This window comes from Alnus glutinosa, chromosome 9 (genome assembly GCF_958979055.1).
Source record: "Alnus glutinosa chromosome 9, dhAlnGlut1.1, whole genome shotgun sequence".
Lineage (NCBI taxonomy): Eukaryota > Viridiplantae > Streptophyta > Magnoliopsida > Fagales > Betulaceae > Alnus > Alnus glutinosa.
The window spans coordinates 20,000,569-20,022,444 of NC_084894.1; the positions used below are offsets into that span (position 1 = coordinate 20,000,569).

Consider the following 21,876-nt stretch of genomic DNA (forward strand, 5'->3'; position numbering starts at 1 on the left):
TGCTTCCCACATACTTTTTTAATTGCCTAAAGGACACATGTCACTTTTAAATAATGATTTATTTAAGTTTACTACAAACCAACTTGTAGGAAATTTTTGTGTACGGCATAATTGGCCTAATGGAAGAGCCACCCATGACGGTTGCTCCCCTCTACCATGCATGCACACACATATACATACCCTACCCACCATTGCTATTTTTATCTTTACACAAGAGTATCTTTGCACGATCTCCTTTATATCCTCTCTCTCTTCCTCCTTCTTTGTCTCTTTATAGTCGGTGCCTCATTTGTTAGATCTAAATCCGATGTCCCTTAGTGTCAACAGCAGGACACTTCCCTGATCGTTGGTCCAGTCATGCATTATCAGTATCACCTTCCATGGCCACCAAATTCTTTTGCCGTTGTAATAGGAAACTTTTCATACAACTCATCTTTGGAGTACTAGCTCAAAAATAGCTATTTTTAGCAGTTTCTTTCTTGCCCTAGGTGCCAAGAAGCCAATTGATCGATTCGGTATCATTTATTCGACGCATTCTCGATCTTTTTTTTTATTCTTTTCTACCAATTATGTCTGTTACGGAGCCTTTGTTGGTATATATTATATGCTCCAAAGTGGGCCCAGTTTCTCCTATACATGTTATTAAATTGTTGATCAATATGATTGTCAATAAAATGATTGAAATTAACTTTCTAAAAAGATAGGGACAGTAACAAGAGTCACAACTAATAACATTTGATTACATGCAGTAAAAACACAACGCGTAACCTCGTAGAAAGGCACAATCTAGCTAGGTTTTGTTTTCGGTCAAGGCAAACTTTATTTTTTCTTTGAGTTGTTGGATTGGACATCATATATATATATATATACACACACATATTAAAAATAATAGTAAGGTAATACTTTTCGCCGATATATATTAAGGAAGAAACTAGGGACTCAGTCTCTTAGCTCTCGATTTCTTCTTATTATTAATTTTTTTTCTTTTTTTTCTCTTTTAATCAGAGACAAAGAACACAAAAAAAAGTTACAAATTATTGTTATATTTGGAGTATATATCATGCAAACACATAATGGTGCACTTCTAATCTAACAAAGTTGTAAAATCTGATGGCCGGGTCTCATTTTTAATTACCAAAGTATCCTATAATCTGTCCATTTTCTCCGTCAACAGGACGATTAAAGAAAGATAAATGTTATTCTACACATTCATTTTTCATTCTAATTTTACACCGGTTAATTATATAATATGTTTTAATTGGCTTTTCATGTATGTTAAAAACACACTACACAATGGGTGTGATAAATATAATGGAGTGAAGAGTAGAATTACTTTGATCAAAGAAATAGTGGCCGATCACCCTGCTAAAGAAAAATAAATAAAATAAAATAAAAGTCTTGGTTGCTAGGTTGGTTAGCTAAATTCTTGACGCTTTCAATTTATAAAGAATAACACCAAAATTTGTCAAGAGTTTGTTAAAATTTCTGCCTATTGAAATAGACTGCATAATAGATTCGAGTGTTCAAGGCCACCATAAATGAATGACCAAAAGCAAGAATTAATGGTCAAAAGCTAGTTTGACAAGGAATTGATCATGAAGTATATATATTAATATATATATCCATTTAAGAGACAATTATAGTAGGTGACCAAAAAGTTGGTTGAAGATCCAATAATCATCTTACATATATATGGACTTAGAACGAACATATCTCTTTCTCTCCACTATTGCAAGATTACACGGAGGGAAAAAGACCCATCTACTTTGCCTAGCCTTAACAAAGAGATTAGATCCTAAACTTACATTTTTCCCTCCACTTTTGTTCATACACTAATTTTTTTTTTTTTTTTCTTATTAATTCAATGTCCTTACTTCTCCTTAGGAGAAGGAGTTTTCAAATACGGCTACCTTAATTATAGATTATATATCATGACTCAATCTGATCGATCATCATGATCATGTCCAAAGAGGCTGATCCCAAATCGAGCCTAGATTGTTGTTATCGTCAAGGAAGCAAGGATTGGTCTGCATGTAGCTGTGAGGAACACTAGTAGCAGTAGTAGTAGTGGTGAAGTCATGATCATGATGGTGATGAAGGGATTGTTGAGGCGATGCTTGTGGAGATTGTGACATCTCCATGCAAATCAGGGCTACAAGGTGGGCTTGCTGGGATTGCATGTTGACCAGCTCCGCCTGTGACTTGGCTAGCTGCGCCTGCAGCTCGTTAACCTGCTTCTGGAGCTGGCATATCACGCCCGCGCACCCGTAAACTGGGTCTCTGATCCTTGCGCTCGCCTCGTAAACCATGCTGCTCACTGCGTCTGCCCTCTGGGATTCTGGGAGTTCCTGATGAATAATGTTCCATAATAAAATGGGTGAGTAAATAAATAAGCAAAACATAAAGGACTTGTTAGAAAATACATGTTTTAATTTGGTCAACAAGCATGCTCTATATACGTGTACATGTGGTCGATCAGATTCCTTCTTCTATGTTGAGCGTACATTAATAATGCCTTCCTGATAAGCATGAGCAAAACAAAAACAAAATAAAATGGAAATTTTCTATGCAATTTTGTTTGTGTTCACACTGCCAACGTACTTTTCAAATATGAATGGAGAGATATTGTTTAATGTGATCGCAAGCCGCCGTGCGCGTACAGTTATGAGCGGTCGTTTTCGAACGTACTTATAATAAACAATTTCAAACACAAAACACTAATAAAATATTTAAAATTAAATTTATTTTTATATCATAAGAGAATACTTTTTCTATCAAAAAAAAAAAAATAATACTGAAATTATTAGCGGATAGTTTTAGTCCAACCTAATTTAATTTAGGGTAGATGGATCATATTTAGAGTTTGACAAATATGGCCCCGCTATTCAATAATTAACGATTATGGCACCATTATATTGTTCATTGCCAAATTTAAAAGAATGATATATGAGAAAAGCAAGAACAGCAATTTTCAACTAGCTAGTCCAATACTTGGAACTCTCTCAAACAGAGAGTTGAAAAAACTACAGAACTAATTTTTTTTTTTTTTTACAGTATTTATTATTTTTTTACGACACCTAAACCAGATCATTGTCAAAGTACCTGCAAGAACTTGATGATGTTGCTGGCACCAAACACCCTATGAGCGATGGTGAACTTGGCTGGCTCGGTCGGAGGGAAGTAAGGTGCCAACACGCATTTCTCCGCACACCGTCGCCTCAAAATCTTGCACGCAGCACAAGGGCTTAGAATAACCGTCGGAGACGGAGGAGGAGGAGAAGATGATGAAGAAGGAGAGTGAGAGAGAGGGGTTGATGAAGTGGTTGTGTTTATTGTGTTTGTGTCACTGCATGACTCCATCTTAGCTAGCTTGGAATAAGTGTATGGTATTTGTCTGTGAAAGAGAAGAGAGAGAGAGAGAGAGAGAGAGAGATCAGAGAGATCAGGTGAGATGGGGTCTTCTTGGAGCACAAAGTGCGTATAAATAGGGGTTTGGAGGCCTTGGAATGGGCGTCATCACGAAGAGATATCGACGCCATCAGTTGAAATTTACCGTTAGGTTGTGGCTGCGACCATATCCAGTTAGGTTTGTAGTTTTTTGGCTTATTGTGTGAAAACTCTTCAAGTTTGAAATCTCTTCCTTTCTGCACATGAGAGATTAATATTTATATAGGAGGAAATGTTAGACTTCTTTGTACTGCGTGTTTTTTGGGATTCTTTTATACCGATGAAATACTATATTTTTAATATAGAAAAACTACAATTTGATTTATCTTTTTTATTTTTATTAAAAAATACATAATATCATATCAAAATAAAAATAAAAAACTCCAAAAAAAAATATTAGAAGAAGTTGTACCATTTGTCTTTATTCTTTAATATATAAACGAAGAGGACGGAAAATACTTAGTTGAAAACGTCAAAGCTAATGGAGACATCAGAACAGTGCAATGAAAAGTCGTATCACTGATATCAGTATCACTTTTTCCATCTCTTTTTGTTTTTTCCACTAAAATCAAAATCATTAACAAACAAATCAAAAATTAATACAAAATACTTAATATTATGTTTATTTTTTTATCTCATCAAAATATTTTTTAAAATAAAAAACAAAAAATACCCTTTTAAAAACATTAATTAACAAACAGTTTTCTCTTTCATTTTGAAGAAATTAACAACCATTAATTGTTCTAATCATCTCAAAATAAAAATAAAATTAAAAACGTTTAACAAATTCAAGTTGTACGTATAGTACTATATATATGTTTGACCATGGTAATTATAGGACAAAATTAAGGGAAGGGGAGCGGTTTTTGCATCCGATTCTGATCCAACTTTTCATCTACATATATAGAATTTAATGGGCGGCAATTGGTCAATTGTGAGATGATAATATTAAGAATGATAATCGGTCCATTGGCAAACCATGTCGACTGATATTTAAAACAAAAAAGAAAAATTTTAGGAAACTCTTAAAACAAACGTGAGGTTTACTCTAACGAAAAATATTAAACTAAAAGTTATTTTACAATTTGTTGACATGTGTCGATATGTAATGGAATAACTTTTTTTTTAAAAAAAAAAAATATTAATGATTCACGTAACTTCATATGTCACATGTTAACACGTGTGAGCAAGTTATAAAATAATATTCTACTAATAATTCATTTCCAATTACTTTGTTACAATTAAAATGAGGGTTTTTGCTTAATTAATTTGAAATTGTTTCTCTATCTTTTTTATATTTTGTTTCCTAACCCCACTTCCAGTCCTTGATAGAAAAAGACTTCCCCCTATATTTTATCATCAACAACATGCCCATGAAAGTTTTGTTCATCTTCCCAAATTTTCTATGAATTGCCAAACTTTTCAAGTGGAACAGCTTTCCAAGAAGAAAAACTTGCCTCCCTCTCTCCAACTTTCTTGGACTCATGTCATAGTATAATTTCAACCCAAAGAGCAGAAAAGTCATACTCTAATAAGCCTTTCTAAACAAACCGTTACAATCCTAGCTAGAAGATTCAAGTGATTAATAAGCCTACTTTTAGATGCCCGACAGAATTAATTAACCCACAAAACAAAACCACTGTTCATTATCTCTGTCACAAACAAAAAATGTTCTGGTTTTTTTGCCTGAAAAAAAAAAAAAATCAGATGGTCCACGCTTCTATAACTACTTTCAATTTCAGCCTTTGCAAGGATATGATGACATGTGGGTGATACAAGTACCCTTTATTGGTGACCGTGTGGGGTTGCTGCCACCACCGAGACAGTGCTATGTTTCTACTCTCCAACAACCACCTCATGACCTGCCCCCATTTTCTGAGAACGACCAAGTATCCCAATGCCCGCCAAGTGCTTGTGTGTGTTCGCGCGCGCGAGAGAGAGAGAGAGAGAGAGAGAGCGGAAGAGCGCGCGAGTGCGAGTGCATGTGGGGTATGGTTGGTGGGGTGCCGGTCACTCGTTGCGCACATGAAGTAAGAAAACCCTGTAAGCAAGTCGTAAGCTCCCATTCACGATTGTGACGCTTTTGTGCAAGTTGTTTTCAATTATTAGCTTAAGAGTCTCTTTGAACAGCGTTTAAGAGCTTCAAAACAATGCTTCTAGTAACTTAGGAGAAAAATCTTCGCTTTTCCTTGCCAAAAATTCTAAATTCTTAACTCATTTCTCCTATAATTATATCAAATCAATCAATTCTTTCTAACTTCTTCCGCTCAAAACTCTTCTTTCACTTTTATTTCGCATCAATCAACTGTTATTACTATTTCAAAAAAAAAAAAAAAAAAGGCTAGCTATGCCAAATATACCCTTTTTTTTACCTTTTCCTTCTCAAGTAATGCTACATACTTATCTCATATCCCACTTTCACGCTATTGGGTTGATGTGGCAATGTCCACTAGTCATTAAATCCGTCTCTATTAGAAATGAAAAAATAAAAATAAAAAATAATCTAACTACAGATGAACACTATTTGCTTTGCTCAACTTTTTATGTATTAAAAACATTTTTTAAGCTCCTTAACGCAATTCTAAACCGTCTCTAAAAATACTGACTTTTTGGGTTTTTTTTATTAATAAAAGCTCTATTTTCCAACGCAATTCCAAACATACTATAATCTCGGAGTTCTGATATTTAGTGACCAATTTTTCCACTTCTTGAAAAGAAAAAAAAGAAAACTGAGATCGAGCTTCAATTTTGGGGTAGAAAATTAAAGGTTGGACTTGTGATCTCCATTCTCCACCACCTTCCTGGGCCCTGGCCATCTCTCTTGTGCTCCAAGAGTCTTTAACGTGTGGACCTTTGACAATAGGAAACTCTAGTAGCCGACTGCACTTTACGGTTTACTCCTTTGACTCACCAAGTAGTAGTGTTCTTATTGAATGAAAGATGAGCACGCAACCAATGTAAACTAAACCCCCTTCAGTTCCCACCTTGTAGCCAAAATGTCACCAATTTTCTGTAAACTTGTGAGAAAAGTTTTACAAATCAGCTTTTAAAAGTCAAGAAAAATAAAAATGCATTGAACTGGCTGAGAATATATCTTTACCACGATTGCGTCATGATTAATTCCTGATGGCTCAATACTCAATAGTCTACATGGATAAGATCAGGATTAAGAGAAATAATTCAATTAAAGATAAGGATTAATTATCTTATCTTGATCATACGATTTCGTAGCAATACGGAATGCTGGAAACTATCACTTTTTTCAAATTATTATCAACAAATTCCGTATTTTGTGACTTGCGAGGCTCAAAAAGTTTTCTATATAAGAAGATCAACGACTTACCTCAAATAATCTTGTTACGTGCGCTTATAAAATGGTATCAGATCAGTTAGTACCACGTCACACGTTATTATCATTTTTTAAGGTACAACGTATGAGAAAGATTGGCCGGTGGCGGGGTGAAGCCCGAAAGCCGCCACACAAATGTTAGAGGACTAGAATGCAAATAATGTCTACATGCACTTTGATAGAAGCACGTAACAAATTGTAACACGTGAATACAAGTCGTTTGGGCATGGCGATCCAGCCAAGCGGCCGGGTCTACCTAAGATGTGCATTGTTGTATATCTCCTGATTCACCTTGGTTGCTTTTGTGTGAAATGTGAAACGTCCCAAACAAATGTTTATCAATCATATCATCTTGCGATGTTCGATCCACCAACAAGTACATCATGACGACTTCAAGTTTATCTTTTTATATGCAAACAAAACAACCACATATACATATAGTATGTAAACTATTGTGGGTTTTATTGATGAATATATTCGGTTGGGTCAAGCTATGACTTATGGTGTATTTGATATTGCGATTTCAAAAACAAAATGTTCAACTTTAAACTAAATAAATCGTAGAAAATTGATAGTTTGGGATTGAGTTTTGAAAACGTAAAAAATTTGCATTTTCAAATCGCAGACAATGAGGTGCTTTTTTGAAAACGCACAAATTTTAAAAGTTAAACTGCGATTTTCTCAAACGCTTAACTGTTTTATAAAAAACACGTTTTCAAATAATAAAATTTTTAAATCGCGTTTTTTAAAATCATAAATCTAAACATATCCTTAATTCGACTTCAAAGAACGTCTGCATTTCTCAAGACATTTCTTAGGGTTTAGGTTGGTTTTTAACAAAAATTTGCTACGATGTTTACACCAAGGTAAGGTAAGGTAAGAACGCCCACTCTTAATTTTTTTAATTAATTTAAAAAAAAATAATAATAATAATAATAAAACATATAACACGTTGTTATTTTGAGGTGAATTGTCTCAAACAAGCGATGTAAAATAGAAATATTTATTATCTTCCTTGAGAGAGTCGCACGTAGACGATAATAAGATATGATGGATAGGGGAGGAAGGGTCGTATCAAAGGCTCACGTACGTCCTGTCGTAATCACTTTGGAATGGTCGTCGTACGCGCTGCTCCTTTGCCCTCCCTCTAAGTGCACTTATGTTATACGGCATCGGTACTTTCACCGTTCAGCCATCCCTAAATGCCACCATTAATTTTTAGGACCTCAATCATCTTCCACGTCATTTAGGTTTATAATTTTTTATACCATCTTCGAAAAGAATATTGATGGGTTAATTAAAGTTGTGGAATATAACCCGTTTAATTAAATGGATTAGATTAAAGTTAACTTATATAGTCTTATATTCATGCATCGACAAAACTCGAACGTGACACACGAACACGAATTATGATCAGACTATGTAAGTCAACATCTAAACCCATTTAATTAAATAGATTATACTCTTTAATTCTAACCCACTGATTTTGAGATCAAGATCCCTTACAATTTATTTTTAAAGAAATAACAAATTTTCAAATTACACAATTTATGCCATTTTTAACTAGGCATCGAATCGTTTGAAAAATGCCACCTATTAAAAATGTCGCATGTTATCGATGCAGCTAGAAAAAATTTCCCTCCGAAAATGCTTCATTCTCACTTTTGCAGAGACGTTTCTTTTCATAAAATCAAAATATAATTTTTTGCTCAAAACTTGTTGACAGCATATAGAGCAAAAGAACTTGATGAAAATATACTTAATTCACAACTGTAACATGATACCATTTTAATAGGTGGCATTTTTCAAACGTTTCGATGCATAAAAACGACTAAAATTACATAATTTGATAATTTAAAATTTATTTAAAATTGTAAACGATCATAATCCCTAATTTTGTGCTTAATAAATACCTATCGAATTTGCAAATACTATAGACCCTATTTATTAAGCCAAAAGTAGGTTGCACACTTAATAAATGCAAGTTCCCCTCTCTTATTGCAGCCTAAGGTGGACGACAAGAATAAATAAGAGGGCACCCTTAGGCCAATGGAATTGTGCAACACGTGGTACGGACTAGGTGGGAAGACCATGACCAAAAAACATTCTTGAGACTTGACCAAATATTTCTGTTCGTGATAAATGATGCAAAAAAGCTAAGCTGTAAACCAAATGAATCATGAATGCATGGAATACCCTGCACGTACAAGTTACAACCAGCTCCAACTGGCAAATCGGAATATTTTGCAGGATTTCAAAATGACGTGTTTTCTAGACCTTCTTCCCTACCCTAATTAATCTTTTTTTACCCTAAATGTTATTCTATTCGACAACTGCCTAACTGGCCGGGTTTAAGCCCCCACACGGTTTAGGGCAGACAAATTAAGGTCTTTGCTCCAGCCAGTATCCCACTCAGACCGCCAACAAAGTCCTACAATTCTTTCTTCTTTGGCAGGAACATATGCCTAAATTGTAATATTTTTCAAAAGCCCATGTTTTTTATTATTTTTATTATTTTTGAAATATATATATATATGTTTGGGTGAATTTTTTAAATTCAAATTCTTCTTCAGTTTTATCTAAATTTTTATAATTTTGTTTCGGGTTGGTTTAATTTCTAAATCATCTAAACATAATTTTCTCGGTATTCGTAATTTTAAATATAATAAAGAATAGTAAAATACAATACAATACAAAATAATCACAAATCCAAACAGACCCTAATATTTCTCAAATTTTTAAAAAATTGTAATTCACATATATAAAAGTATCTGCCCTTCAGAATTTTTTGTTAACTTGGACGACAAATGCACCACATGACTCACATGTGATGTATATTTTTTAGGATAAACTTCACTTAGTCTCCTTGAATTGTCGCCGCTTTCGTAATTTCCTCTCTAAACTTCAAAAGCTTTCAACGTAGTGTATTTATCTTTCAATTTTTTTTTCAATTTCACCCCTTCATAATTTTCAATTAAATCCTGTCAAAATTCTCAAAATTCCTTTATTTTTTTAGGGAAAAAAAAAAAATCAAAGATACAGGTGTTGGTATTTTTGCAAATTTCATTAATTCCTGACCGATATCAAAACCCTTGCAATTTTTTTCTTTTTTTTTCCTAAAAAAAAAGTATGGATATTTTAAAAATTTTGACACCCCTCTATTAGGATTTCCGTAATGGAGGGGTGAAAAAAAAAATTAAAAAAAAAAAAAAAAAAATTGAAAATCTTTTAAGTTTAAGAGGATAATTATAAAAGTGAGGAAATTCAATAGGGTTAAGTAAAATTTCTCTTAATTTTTATTATACCTCCAACAAGATGTGTGAAATAAAATTGTGCCCTTAGAATCCTCCCATGGAGACCCACGGCTAGCTATGAATGACATTTTTAGGGGTATTTTTATCATGATTTTAAATTAGGTGTATCGTGTGAGACTCATTTTTTGTCGAATTTAATAAACAATCCTAACTAAAGGGATTAAGTAAAAGGATTAAATAGTTTGAAAGAAATATTATAAGTTTTTAAAATTTAGGAAATGCAAAATGTAAGAGAATAATGCTAAGTTTGTTTCGGTGTAAAATGATTTTTAAAAAATGATTTTGGCATTTTTCGGTATTTGATAGAGGCAAAAATAATAGTCAACCGGAAAATGATTTTCGTTTGATCAAAAATGCTTAGTAAATTTCGAAAAATGATTTACGCTTTAAATCATTTTTTTCCAGACGGCAAACACAGTTGACCCTCTTTTAAACGACTCAGTTGACCTTCACGCTCAAGCAGTCGACTATCACCAGAATCCGGCCACGTCCAGCCACCGTCACCGAATTCCGGCAATACAGTGCCAAATTCTGGCCCAACTGGCCAGAAATTATCTGGAATCTAGCCAAAATGGTCGGATCCCGGCCATCTAGCCAAGATCATGCCAGAACACCTGGGGTGGCAGGATCCAATCGGCTTCCTGCCAACTGGCCAGGATCCAGTCGGCTTTCAGCCAATTGGTCGGGATCCGACACAAATGGCCAGATTCCGGCCACTTTAAAATAATTTTTTAAGATAATCCCAACTTGGAAAATATATGATTATGTTATTCAATGTGTATATCTTAGTTAAACATAATTTTTAAGTTGTTTTTTTATATTATTATTTTAAGTTAATATGATTGAATGAAAAAAAAAAAAAAAAAATAGTTGTAATTTTTTCATACGTGTCAAATACTAAAAAATATTTTCAACAAAAAGTAATTTCTTAAAATATAATTTACAACAAAAATTATTTCACGCCAAAACAAACGGCCATAAAATTTAGTTTCCATTGTCCTTTCGTTTTTTTCTCGTCGAATGACTTTAAGCCGCCAAATTGGCGGTAGATCGGTGGAATATAAAATCCTCGCTGTTTTTAAGGCTTGAATATGCCACGAGAAAAATGGATCCACGTGTTCAAGGATAGAGAAGGGACGATGGCTGACTGGACCGCTACGCTTTCCGAACGGTCCGGTCCGGTCCTGCCACAAGAATCAAACACACCGAAAGAAATTACATGTATTTCTTGTAACTTGATGAACCACTAATATGTTGTGCTTGTCAAAGTATTTTGGAGAGTATTTTTTGGTTCTACTTTATTTTGATGTGACTTCAAAATTTATTTCTTTAACAAGATTATTTTATATTTTCAGTTATTTGTTAATAATCTATTGATTTTGAGTAACCAAAAGAAAATAAAAATAAAAAAATAAAAAACAATTAACAAACATATATTCTTTAGAACTCCTATCTCCCCCCTCCTTCTCTCTCGTCTTTTCATTAACCATTGCAAATTTGAACTGCATTTAAGTTTTGATGTTAGATGTATTTGTTTCACATAAATGCATTTTTTCCAAAAAAATAAATAAATAATCATATTCTCCAATTTGGTGCAAACCAAAAATATTAATCAACAAAAATATTAAAAAAAAAAAAAAAAAAAAAAAGAAAAAAAAAAAAAGAAGAGGATAGATGAAAAATAGAGAAATAATAGGTCTCTTTAATATACATATTAGCAAACCACCAAATTATTATATTGATCTTTTATTATATATTACTGTGAATAAAAGTATTAATTATATGAAGTTATTTAAAAAACGTTAATGATTTTCAATACAAAACAAACATCCCAAAATGTTTTCAACATCATTTTTTAAGTGTAAATCAAAATACTAAAAAAATCAGCAATTTTTCCTAACAATATTTTCAGTGAAAAATACTGTTTCTCTAGAAAAACATTTTCCTTGAAATAAACGCAGACTTGACCTTTCCTAGTCTTAACGTGTTTCGTATCCCATTTTCAATTTTTTTTCACCCAGCATGATGATTATATCTTATAATCCATGCCTACATCATTAAAATCGATGCTAATGTCCCTCTCAATGAGGAAAAATCACCCTTCTTATTTAACATCTCTAAATTTTGAAAATGACATGCAGACTTGCAATAATGCAGGTTTTGTTTGATAAAATTCCCTTTGTTATTAGGCCATCTAAATTTCTACAAAAAAGGGGGGCTGCAAACTTCAACGGCCCAGAACAAAAATTTGAATACGTAACATTTAATAAGAAATAATATTATATTCAAGACTCCTATCTCATTTTATCAGTCAAATGTGACGTAGGCGTTAAAATCACAATTGAATTTGAGATAGATCATTATTGAATTATAATCCGATAGTGATTTTATCAGTAATTTGACATTCAGAGAGATAAAAGGATAAATCATCATTGTAATGTTAGCGGTTTAACTTGAAACGAGGCCATTTTTTTAAGATAACTTTAAAGAATAATACTATTTAGTAGATCGTTATTCGACTATCAAACAATTAAAATAACATGACTGAAAATTAACCCTTGGTTTTTTTGATTTTTTTTTTCCACAAATGCTGATCTAATAGCTAATTTTTATTATTATATTATCATGATAATAGCAGTAGTTTAACAGTCTAGTAAATAGCATTACTCAACTTTACAAGAGCGTTCTCAGTACACCGCCATTAGAACCCAAACATGACCAATTGTAGCTGGTCCAACAGTCTCCAGAACCCCATTGTAAACCATCCAACAGCAATCGTCAAGAATTATTCAATGCAACATTGGGTGACCGAGTGTCATGCTTTGGGTTCAACTCGACCACTACGTATATAGAATAAAATTATGAGGTATGGATTTCTTTTCCCATTATAAGGAAAAGTTTTTACTCATTAAATAGTTTGTTGAAGTTCAACATTTTACACACACCACACTATACAAAATCCGCATCCCCTATTTTATATTATATAATCATGAACCACTTCTGCGGGCAGTACCCCCAGAACAAGCACAATCAAGAGGGGAGAAAACCAAATAGATTTTGCAGGAACAATCTATGCACAAAGATCCATTTATAGATCCACCTGTTAAGGGCAGTATCTCCTGGATTAACATCAAACAAATCAGTAATGCTTCAAATGGTCAATTACAGCAAAAGCATGTGAGAGAAGATCGACTCACTTATTCACTCAAAAATCCCTTTTCACATAGTATGTAACTATGTATGCTGCATTTTCACATTTAAAACGTTTTTTCATACACATTGAAGCAGCCTTGTACAGTTAAAGAAAAAGGCCAAAAAAGTGAACTCATACCTTTTCATTTCCTTTTCTTTCTAACAAAAGCAAAGAACTGGAGATTTTTCCATTTTAAGGGCATGGGTGAAGAAACTAGTTGACTTAGAACTGCATCATGTTGGGAATCAGCTTTTTCGGCCAATATTTTAAAGTTCACTGGAAAGAATCTTAGAATTCACTAGTACTTACAAATCTTTTTATCAACATTCGTGTTAAAACTAACAGATTGTTGTTCTTCTGATACAACTTAACAAGTTTAACTGGAACTAAAGCTAAAAGAACTATGAAGTAGAACAAGTTGCATGGAACCAAAGAAATGTTAATACACTTACATAAACAAAGTATTTTAATTCCCAGTGAGACTACTAAAATACCAAGTCTGATAGCCATAACAAAATTAATCAGAAACACCATCTCTAAATATACAATAAAACCAGCAGAAGTTAAGATTGCAGCAATGGTAAGCTTATGAAAGTACCTAGAATAGCCACTCTCATACAAATGAAAGGGTCCACAATAGATGTTAGGAAGCCGTACAATTAAAATAGTACGTCTTATGGCAACGAAGTACTTAGGCCTCGTTTAGTTTGCAGAATAAGTCCTAAGAATGAAATGACTATTCCATTGGAATAGTTTTTTTTGAAAAGTAAGAATTCATTAAAGAGCGCAGAGGGGCGCAACCCTAGTACACAGGGAGTATACAAAGGAGCCCCTAATTAGAGGACTATTCCATTGGAATAGTTATTCCTTTATTTGGTAGGAACCTATTGCTAGGAATAGTTATTCCCATGGAATGGGAATAACTATTCCCTTACGAAGAAGAATAGCTATTTCTCTAAAAAAAAAATGAGAGGAAAAGCTATTCCTAATGTAATAGAGTCAATAGACAACCTTTTCTAAAAAAACCCATTTTTTTCTTTAATTTTTTCAAACTAAACTTTGAAGAAAAAAAAAAAAAAAAGAATTAGACCAGATCTGTGGCCGGCCGGCCGCCCACAAATCTAAGGTCCAGTTCTTTTTTTTTTTTTAAGATTTGAGTTTTTTAGAAAAATAATAAATTATGTGGGTTTTTTAGTAATTTTGATTCAATTCCAATTGTGGTATATGTGTTGCCACCAAACTAAAAAATTGGAATTATTTTTTTTATTTTTTTTTATAAGTAACAAGATTTTGGAATAATTATTCCACTCAACTCTTCCTCATTCCCAGTAAAACTATTCATTTTCCTAATGGAATACTAATTCCGCGAACCAAACGAAGCCTTGTTATTGATAATTGCATTAGCATATCAGATATTATATCACACACATCAACATCAATTTTTTTTTTCTTTTTTGAAGTAACATCAACATCAAATATTCCCTACATAACACTCTAAATTAGTTTTTATCAGCTCACAGAAAAAAAAAAAAATCTATATATAATTGGAAAAAAAATGAAAATAAAAAAGATGAGTGTCAAAATTTGGTGAAAACAAACAATTTAGTAAAAAATCTGTCCCAAAATACATTAATTGGTACAAATCAGAAAACTATCAAATGAAAGAGAGAGGAAGCACAGGGGCTTACCAGAGAATTTCCTCATCTACTTATAGAGAGGAAGAGGCTGACTGCAAATCTTTACTATTCCCTGATTTAACCTCAACATAAAATAAGTCCTGAAGAGCAATCATCTTAATGGTGCTGGACTTCAAGCTCTTTATTGCCGCTGCAGTTGCCAAAGCTCCAGGAACCGTTGTTATCACAGGAACCTTGTGAGCAAGACCCATCCTTCTCAGCTTCATTCCATCAATCTGATCGAGTGAATCACCCGAGCTTGTAATCACCATCAACTGGATCTGCTCATTAGCAAGCATATCACCAGCATGTGGCCGCCCCTCATGCATCTTCAGCACTCGTTCCACTGGGACATTTGCTAATTCAAGAACATGAGCTGTCCCCGAAGTTGAAACTATACTAAAACCCAGTGCCAGAAAGGCCCTCGCAATTCTTTCAAGATGGGGCTTTGTCAAGTCATTCAAGCTGAGGAACACAGTGCCAGAAAGTGGTAGCTTCTGCCCAGCTGCAATTTGAGCCTTGGCAAATGCAATAGCAAACTCAGGATCAATACCCATCACCTCACCAGTGCTGCGCATCTCAGGCCCTAGCAACACATCACAGCCCTGGAACTTCTCAAATGGAAGAACAGCTTCCTTGACTGAAACATATTTCGGGATTACCTCTTTTGTGAAATCTAGTTCATGAAGGGACTTCCCAGACATGACAAGGGAAGCATATTTAGCCAATGGGTGACCAATAGCCTTTGACACAAACGGGACAGTACGGGAAGCACGGGGATTTGCCTCGAGCAAGAAAACCTCCTTAGATGCTGTAATTGCATACTGACAATTCATAAGACCACAAACATTTAGCCTCTTAGCCAACTTTGTTGTCCATGACCTAATTGTGCTCAAGCAAGTAGATGTCACGCTTTGTGTCGGAATCATGCAAGCTGAGTCACCAGAATGGACCCCAGCCTGCTCAATGTGCTCCATTATCCCACCAATCACCACATCACCATGTGAGTCGGCAAGTGCGTCAACATCAATCTCAATAGCATCTGATAAATACTTGTCAACCAATACAGGACGTCCTGGATCAACCTTAACTGCATTTTCCAGATATCTCGCAAGCTTTTCATCACTATATACAATCTCCATTGCACGGCCACCCAATACATAGGAAGGTCGGACAACAACTGGATACCCAATGTCCACAGCGATGGCAAGGGCATCAGCTTCACTCTTGGCAATTCCTCCTTTTGGCTGGTCAATGTTTAATTCTTTCAGGATTAAATTAAACCTCTCTCTGTCTTCAGCTGCATCTATGGAATCGGGTGATGTACCCCAAATGCGTACATGTCCAGCCCCACTGGCACACATGAGTTTGTGCTCATCTAAATATTGCTGGATTGGGAGAGATAGCTTCAGCGGTGTTTGACCTCCAAACTGCACAATGATACCATCCGGTCTCTCCAAATCAATAATGTTTGTAACATCTTCAATTGTCAAGGGTTCAAAGTATAGACGATCACTCGTGTCATAGTCAGTGGATACTGTTTCAGGATTTGAATTCATCATGATTGTCTCATATCCTGCTTTCTGCAAAAAGGAAAAGAAAGAATAAATAAAGATAAAACTGAAGAGTAACCGCATTAAAGCAACATGACCATGTACAACCATGTTTCTAAGAATCTGTTCATCTAAAATAATACAGTCAACTAGGCCATTTTTTGGACTGGTTTCTACAACCACGTGAATTAAATGACCAGTGTCACATTATGGCAGGCAATGCAGAGTAACCATATTAGAATAACAAAGGCCAAGTAAAATCAGGTTTCTATCCATATGTTCCATAATTCCATCTGAATACACAACCAATAAGCCACTTTTTGGAGAGGTTCCTGTAATCACATGAATCAGATTCCCATTGCAGCAGACAGTGCAGTAGAAATGATCAAAATCCAATCTGGTTAAAACAGATATCAAACTGATCACAAACATGCCTGTACTGCAGTCCAGAAGGATCGCATTCAGATAACAATGTTTTTATCTAATAAACAAAATTCAGTGCATGCATACATGTGCAAGAATTAGCTAAAAGGCATTCCTTCTACAATCAATGGAGTTCATTTATGAAACATAAAATGCCAATTTGGTGTACATCTTACAATCTTTTGACATATATAAGTAACATATATAAGGAATAAACAACAAACAGCTTTCTTTTTTCCTATTTCTTTCTTCTTACAGTAAGTAGGAAATTTAAGATGACATTGGAATTACAGACTGTTTTATCATTTTATATCTCATCTTAAATAATTCGTCCAATCACAGGCCCCCAAGTATAAATCCATAAATAATCTAACCAAATTAACCTATTTCTGATTCTAAATCAGAAGTTCAACCCGTGGAACTCAATAGATTATAACAGAAGACTGATGATTAGGATGTTTGATCATTCAAATAACACCGCAATAAATAACGCAATACCATTCGGCTGTTAGCTGCTTGCTTTCCCATGTCAATAAGCTTGTCTATGCATGGTAGAGTAAACTGATAGTGAGAAAACATGCTATAAAGAGAGAGGGTGGGGAGGAGAGGAGGAAAGAGTAATGAAACGCACAAACCTGAAGTGCAAAGGATGTATGGCAACAGCAATAGTCAAACTCAATCCCCTGACCTATTCGATTTGGTCCTCCACCTAAAATCAAAACCTTCTTTCTTTGGGTGGGAGCTGATTCACACTCAAAATCATAGGAGGAGTACATGTAAGGAGTATTTGCCTCAAACTCTGCTGCACAAGTATCTACCCGCTTATATGCTGGAGCCACACCTAGAGAGAACCGCTTCACCCGGACTTCTTTCTCAGTGGATTTAGTTGCAAAGGCTATCTGCTTATCGCTGAAACCTCTTTTCTTCACTTCATATAAGTCACTCTTTGTCAGATCAGACAAGCTACAGGCGAGGAGGAACTGTTCCACATCTACCAGCTCTTTAAGCTGTGTGAGGAACCATTTGTCAATGTAACTCAGCTCATGAATATCATCTACCTTCATTCCCTTCTTCATTACAGCATATACGGCATGGATACGATCTGGGTTAGGAACCCGAAGGCTATACTTCAGCTGATCCCAATCCCAGTCAAGCTCCTTTACCTGTGCACAACCCCATCCGAAGTAGCCACATTCCAGTGATCGAACTGCTTTCTGGAAGGATTCCTGGAATGTACGGCCTACTGCCATGGATTCACCAACAGACTTCATTTGAGTTGTCAGTATTGGCTCAGAACCAGGGAATTTCTCAAATGCAAACCGCGGGATCTGCATGATCAATGTTAATGAAAAAGCAAATCAATAAGTAAAATGAGGGGGGAAAGTATAAACTATAGGATGATATGCCCTGCATAGAGAGAAGAACTTGGGTTGTTAACAGAGAACCGCGGGATCTGCATGATCAATGTTAATGAAAAAGCAAATCAATAAGTAAAATGAGGGGGGAAAGTATAAACTATAGGATGATATGCCCTGCATAGAGAGAAGAACTTGGGTTGTTAACAGAGAAATTGTTGATGATAACAATAATGAGCCCACGTGTAGAAAGCTACTAAAGTATATAAGCGGAAGCTGACACAAGCTAATTGGTAATGCTATCTCAAGTTTGAGAGAATCATCAATCTTAAACATTATAATGTAAATGTTTTTTTTTTTTTGATAAGTAACATTATAATGTAAATGTGAACGAAAAAGGGTTCTAATGAAATTAAAATAAAAAGAGGTGGGGGTGTGGAGGGTTGTGTGTGTAGGAAGGGGGAATGGGGGGAAACTCTCTCCCTCACACACACACACATCCCTAAAGCATCCAGGTATGCACGTTAATTCAGTGTATTATGGCTTCGACAATGAAGCTGCTAAAATAGCCATTAATATTGCAGATAATGAAGCCTATAAGAGTACTAACTGCATACCAATTTGAGAGACACCTTTTATAAACCAATTTTCCAATTCAGTACGTCAATGCTTGCCAAATTATAGGAAGTGGAACCTTCAAAAGTGCGTAGGGGACAAATTGAGAAATGCATGATGACAATCAAATAAGAAAATGAGGTCAGCATGTTTGTTTACTTCATGAAAATACATGAGAAATGCCACCAAATATCCTTCTTCTGTGATGCAACTGTTTGAGCCCAGAGGAATATACAAAGCTGTGATAATGCATGAGAGGACTCTAGTGGTTGCAGCAATCGATGGCACCCAAGGTAAGCAGAGAAGGAGACGGGAGGGAGGGGGGTGTCAAAGTACAGCTTGGCAAGCTGTACTTTAGTCCTCTGCAAACTCTAATTTTCCATGAACCAAAAGAACAAATCCAATGGGGTGGACGAATGTAGAATATGAACACAAGGATTAAAAAACCTCAAAGATGATACTAAAGCTTAAATGATAGATGCCAAAGAAAAGAAAGAAGGGGCAGGGACAACATGTGCGAAAAAAACATAGTACCCAGATGACTGATGAGAAGAAACATAGTTGACAAATGCCATCATTCACCACACAAACATCTTGAACGTGAATAATACTTTGCCCAGTTGTCGTGACCAACATTTCTTAACATATAGGTCCCAAGAAAAAAGAGGCTTAATTTGTTTTTTTTTTTTTTTTAATAAGAGGAAAAAAAATGAATTATTTGTGAAGTTGCGGAAATAAAAGCAACAGGCATGCAATATCAAAAGTCAAGGGAAAATATCAGTGTACTCAGAGAGATGAATATGAAAAGGCGGGTGCTGGTGGCGTCAGGTAGTACAGGTGCAAAGCATGTCAGACTCTTCAGGGCACTCATCCGATAAGGTAAGGTTCAAGACAAAGAGAACAAATTATCATAAACAAGCACTACCCCGACGTGGTAACCCATGCCCTCAAATTCATTATAAACATTTTCAAAACCAACTCGGCTCATTTATCAGCTAATCCTTACTCATATGGTACCCAATTACTAAATTTCTGTTAAGAATGCGCTAGTGTTGGCTCTGAGTAACAATAAATACTAACAATGTTAACAAATGCGGGAGGAAATTGAAGAAACACTTGCCTTGGTCACCACATAATCTATTGAAGGCTCGAAACTAGCGGGGGTCTTCTTCGTGATGTCGTTCGGAATCTGATCCAAGGAATAACCAACCGACAACTTGGCAGCCATCTTGGCTATGGGAAACCCCGTAGCCTTGGACGCCAGAGCCGACGACCGCGACACCCTCGGGTTCATCTCAATCACCATCACCTCACCATCCTCAGGATTCACAGCAAACTGCACATTGGAGCCGCCACACTCAACTCCAATTTCCCTAATTATCGCGATAGAGTAATCGCGAAGCCGCTGGTACTCCTTATCCGTCAATGTCTGCGCCGGAGCCACGGTAATCGAATCCCCAGTATGAACTCCCATCGGGTCGATATTCTCGATGGAGCAAATGATAACAACATTATCCGCTAGGTCTCTCATAACCTCAAGCTCGTACTCCTTCCATCCCAGTAGAGACTTCTCCACCAAAACCTGAGAAGTCACGCTCGCCGCGAGCCCAGACTTGCATATCGCCTCGAATTCCTCCTTGTTATAAGCAATGCCGCCTCCGGTACCGCCTAAAGTAAAGGCGGGCCGAATAATCAATGGAAATTCACCAATCTCGTTCGCAATTTCGATGCACTCTTCCAATGTGTTACCAATTCCCGACGGCGGCGTTTTAATCCCGATGTTCTTCATCGCCTGCTTGAACAATTCTCTGTCCTCGGCTTTCTTGATTGCCTCGAGCTTGGCTCCGATCAATTCGACTCCGTATTTCTCGAGCGCGCCACTCTCAGCCAACGCGACCGCGAGGTTCAGCGCGGTCTGGCCGCCCATGGTGGGCAACAGAGCGTCGGGGCGCTCCTGCTCGAGCACTTGCTCGACCAGCTCGGGCGTCATCGGCGAAATGTATGTCCTATCGGCCAAATCCGGGTCGGTCATGATCGTGGCCGGGTTCGAATTGATCAAAACGACCTCGTACCCCTCTTCCCTTAGCGCCTTGCATGCTTGAGTCCCCGAGTAATCGAACTCACACGCCTGGCCGATCACAATGGGCCCCGCGCCGATTATCATGATCTTCTTCAGGTCGGTCCGTTTCCCCAACGTCGGCCTCGAATAATCGGCGGTAGATATGGCCGCTTGCTCGCTCCGAACCGAATTGACTCTGGTCCGAGAACTCTCGGCGCACCGGGCGAGTTGAACCGGCCATGATCGCAGGCTGAAAGAGACCGGGTTTCTCTTAGAGCCGCGCTTGTTGGAGCGGACAACTACGCAAGACGCGCCCGGTTTGGAGGAGCAGAGTTTGGAGGGAGAGAAAACGGAAGACGATTGTGAGATAAGGGATTTGGAAGAGAGAGTTTCGCAGTTGATGCAATAGCCCATGGCTGTTTGTTTGTTTGTTTGTGTCAATCTTCCTTCAACAACTCTTGAAACTCCAACATATAAACCTGAGAAGGGAAGAGAGAGAGAGAGTGCGTGAGAGCGACGCTGGGACTTCTGATGATCCGAAAGGAGCTTCCCCTGTTGAGGTTCTTGCTGGAGAGTGTCTCCTGGAGTGGAGTGAGGGACAGGATGACGATGGAAGAATAGGACAAGTTGCTAGGGTTTAGCTAATTGTCGCCATCAGACTTACGCTGGGAACTTCGGGCGGGCCCGTCCGGGCTTTAGCCCATTTGTGACTTATCTTTGCCATTATCGCTGTATTTATTAATCTGTTTCGGAGAGTTTTTTATATTTTAACAAAATATATATTGTACGTAATTGTTAAACAATTTATTTTATGTGATATGATTTAAAATTATATTTTTTTTATTTATAAAATTATAATATTAAACGCACCCTTAAAAGTTAGATGCCTTTA

General features: G+C 36.1%; 2 protein-coding genes across 4 annotated transcripts; both read right to left on the bottom strand.

Moving 5' to 3' along the window:
• Positions 1-1,662: 1,662 nt before the first annotated feature.
• LOC133878147 (LOB domain-containing protein 1) lies at positions 1,663-3,594 on the bottom strand. Its single transcript, XM_062316656.1, has 2 exons — positions 3,103-3,594; positions 1,663-2,348 (listed from the first exon to the last, which is right to left on the bottom strand). The coding sequence occupies exons 1-2, from the start codon at positions 3,358-3,360 to the stop codon at positions 1,959-1,961; spliced, it is 648 nt and encodes a 215-aa protein (XP_062172640.1). The 5' UTR covers positions 3,361-3,594; the 3' UTR covers positions 1,663-1,958.
• Positions 3,595-11,015: 7,421 nt separating this feature from the next.
• Positions 11,016-21,578, bottom strand: LOC133877415 (carbamoyl-phosphate synthase large chain, chloroplastic). 3 transcript variants are annotated; one of them, XM_062315701.1, is made up of 4 exons: positions 20,046-21,578; positions 17,591-18,283; positions 14,992-16,562; positions 11,016-11,294 (listed from the first exon to the last, which is right to left on the bottom strand). In XM_062315701.1, the coding sequence occupies exons 1-3, from the start codon at positions 21,396-21,398 to the stop codon at positions 15,012-15,014; spliced, it is 3,597 nt and encodes a 1,198-aa protein (XP_062171685.1). In that variant the 5' UTR covers positions 21,399-21,578; the 3' UTR covers positions 11,016-11,294; positions 14,992-15,011. The 3 variants fall into 3 exon arrangements, with proteins under 3 accessions (XP_062171685.1, XP_062171683.1, XP_062171684.1); XM_062315699.1 differs by lacking the exon at positions 11,016-11,294 and adding an exon at positions 12,944-13,229 and having other exon boundaries at positions 20,046-21,577; XM_062315700.1 differs by lacking the exon at positions 11,016-11,294 and having other exon boundaries at positions 14,887-16,562.
• Between the last annotated feature and the right edge of the window lie 298 nt (positions 21,579-21,876).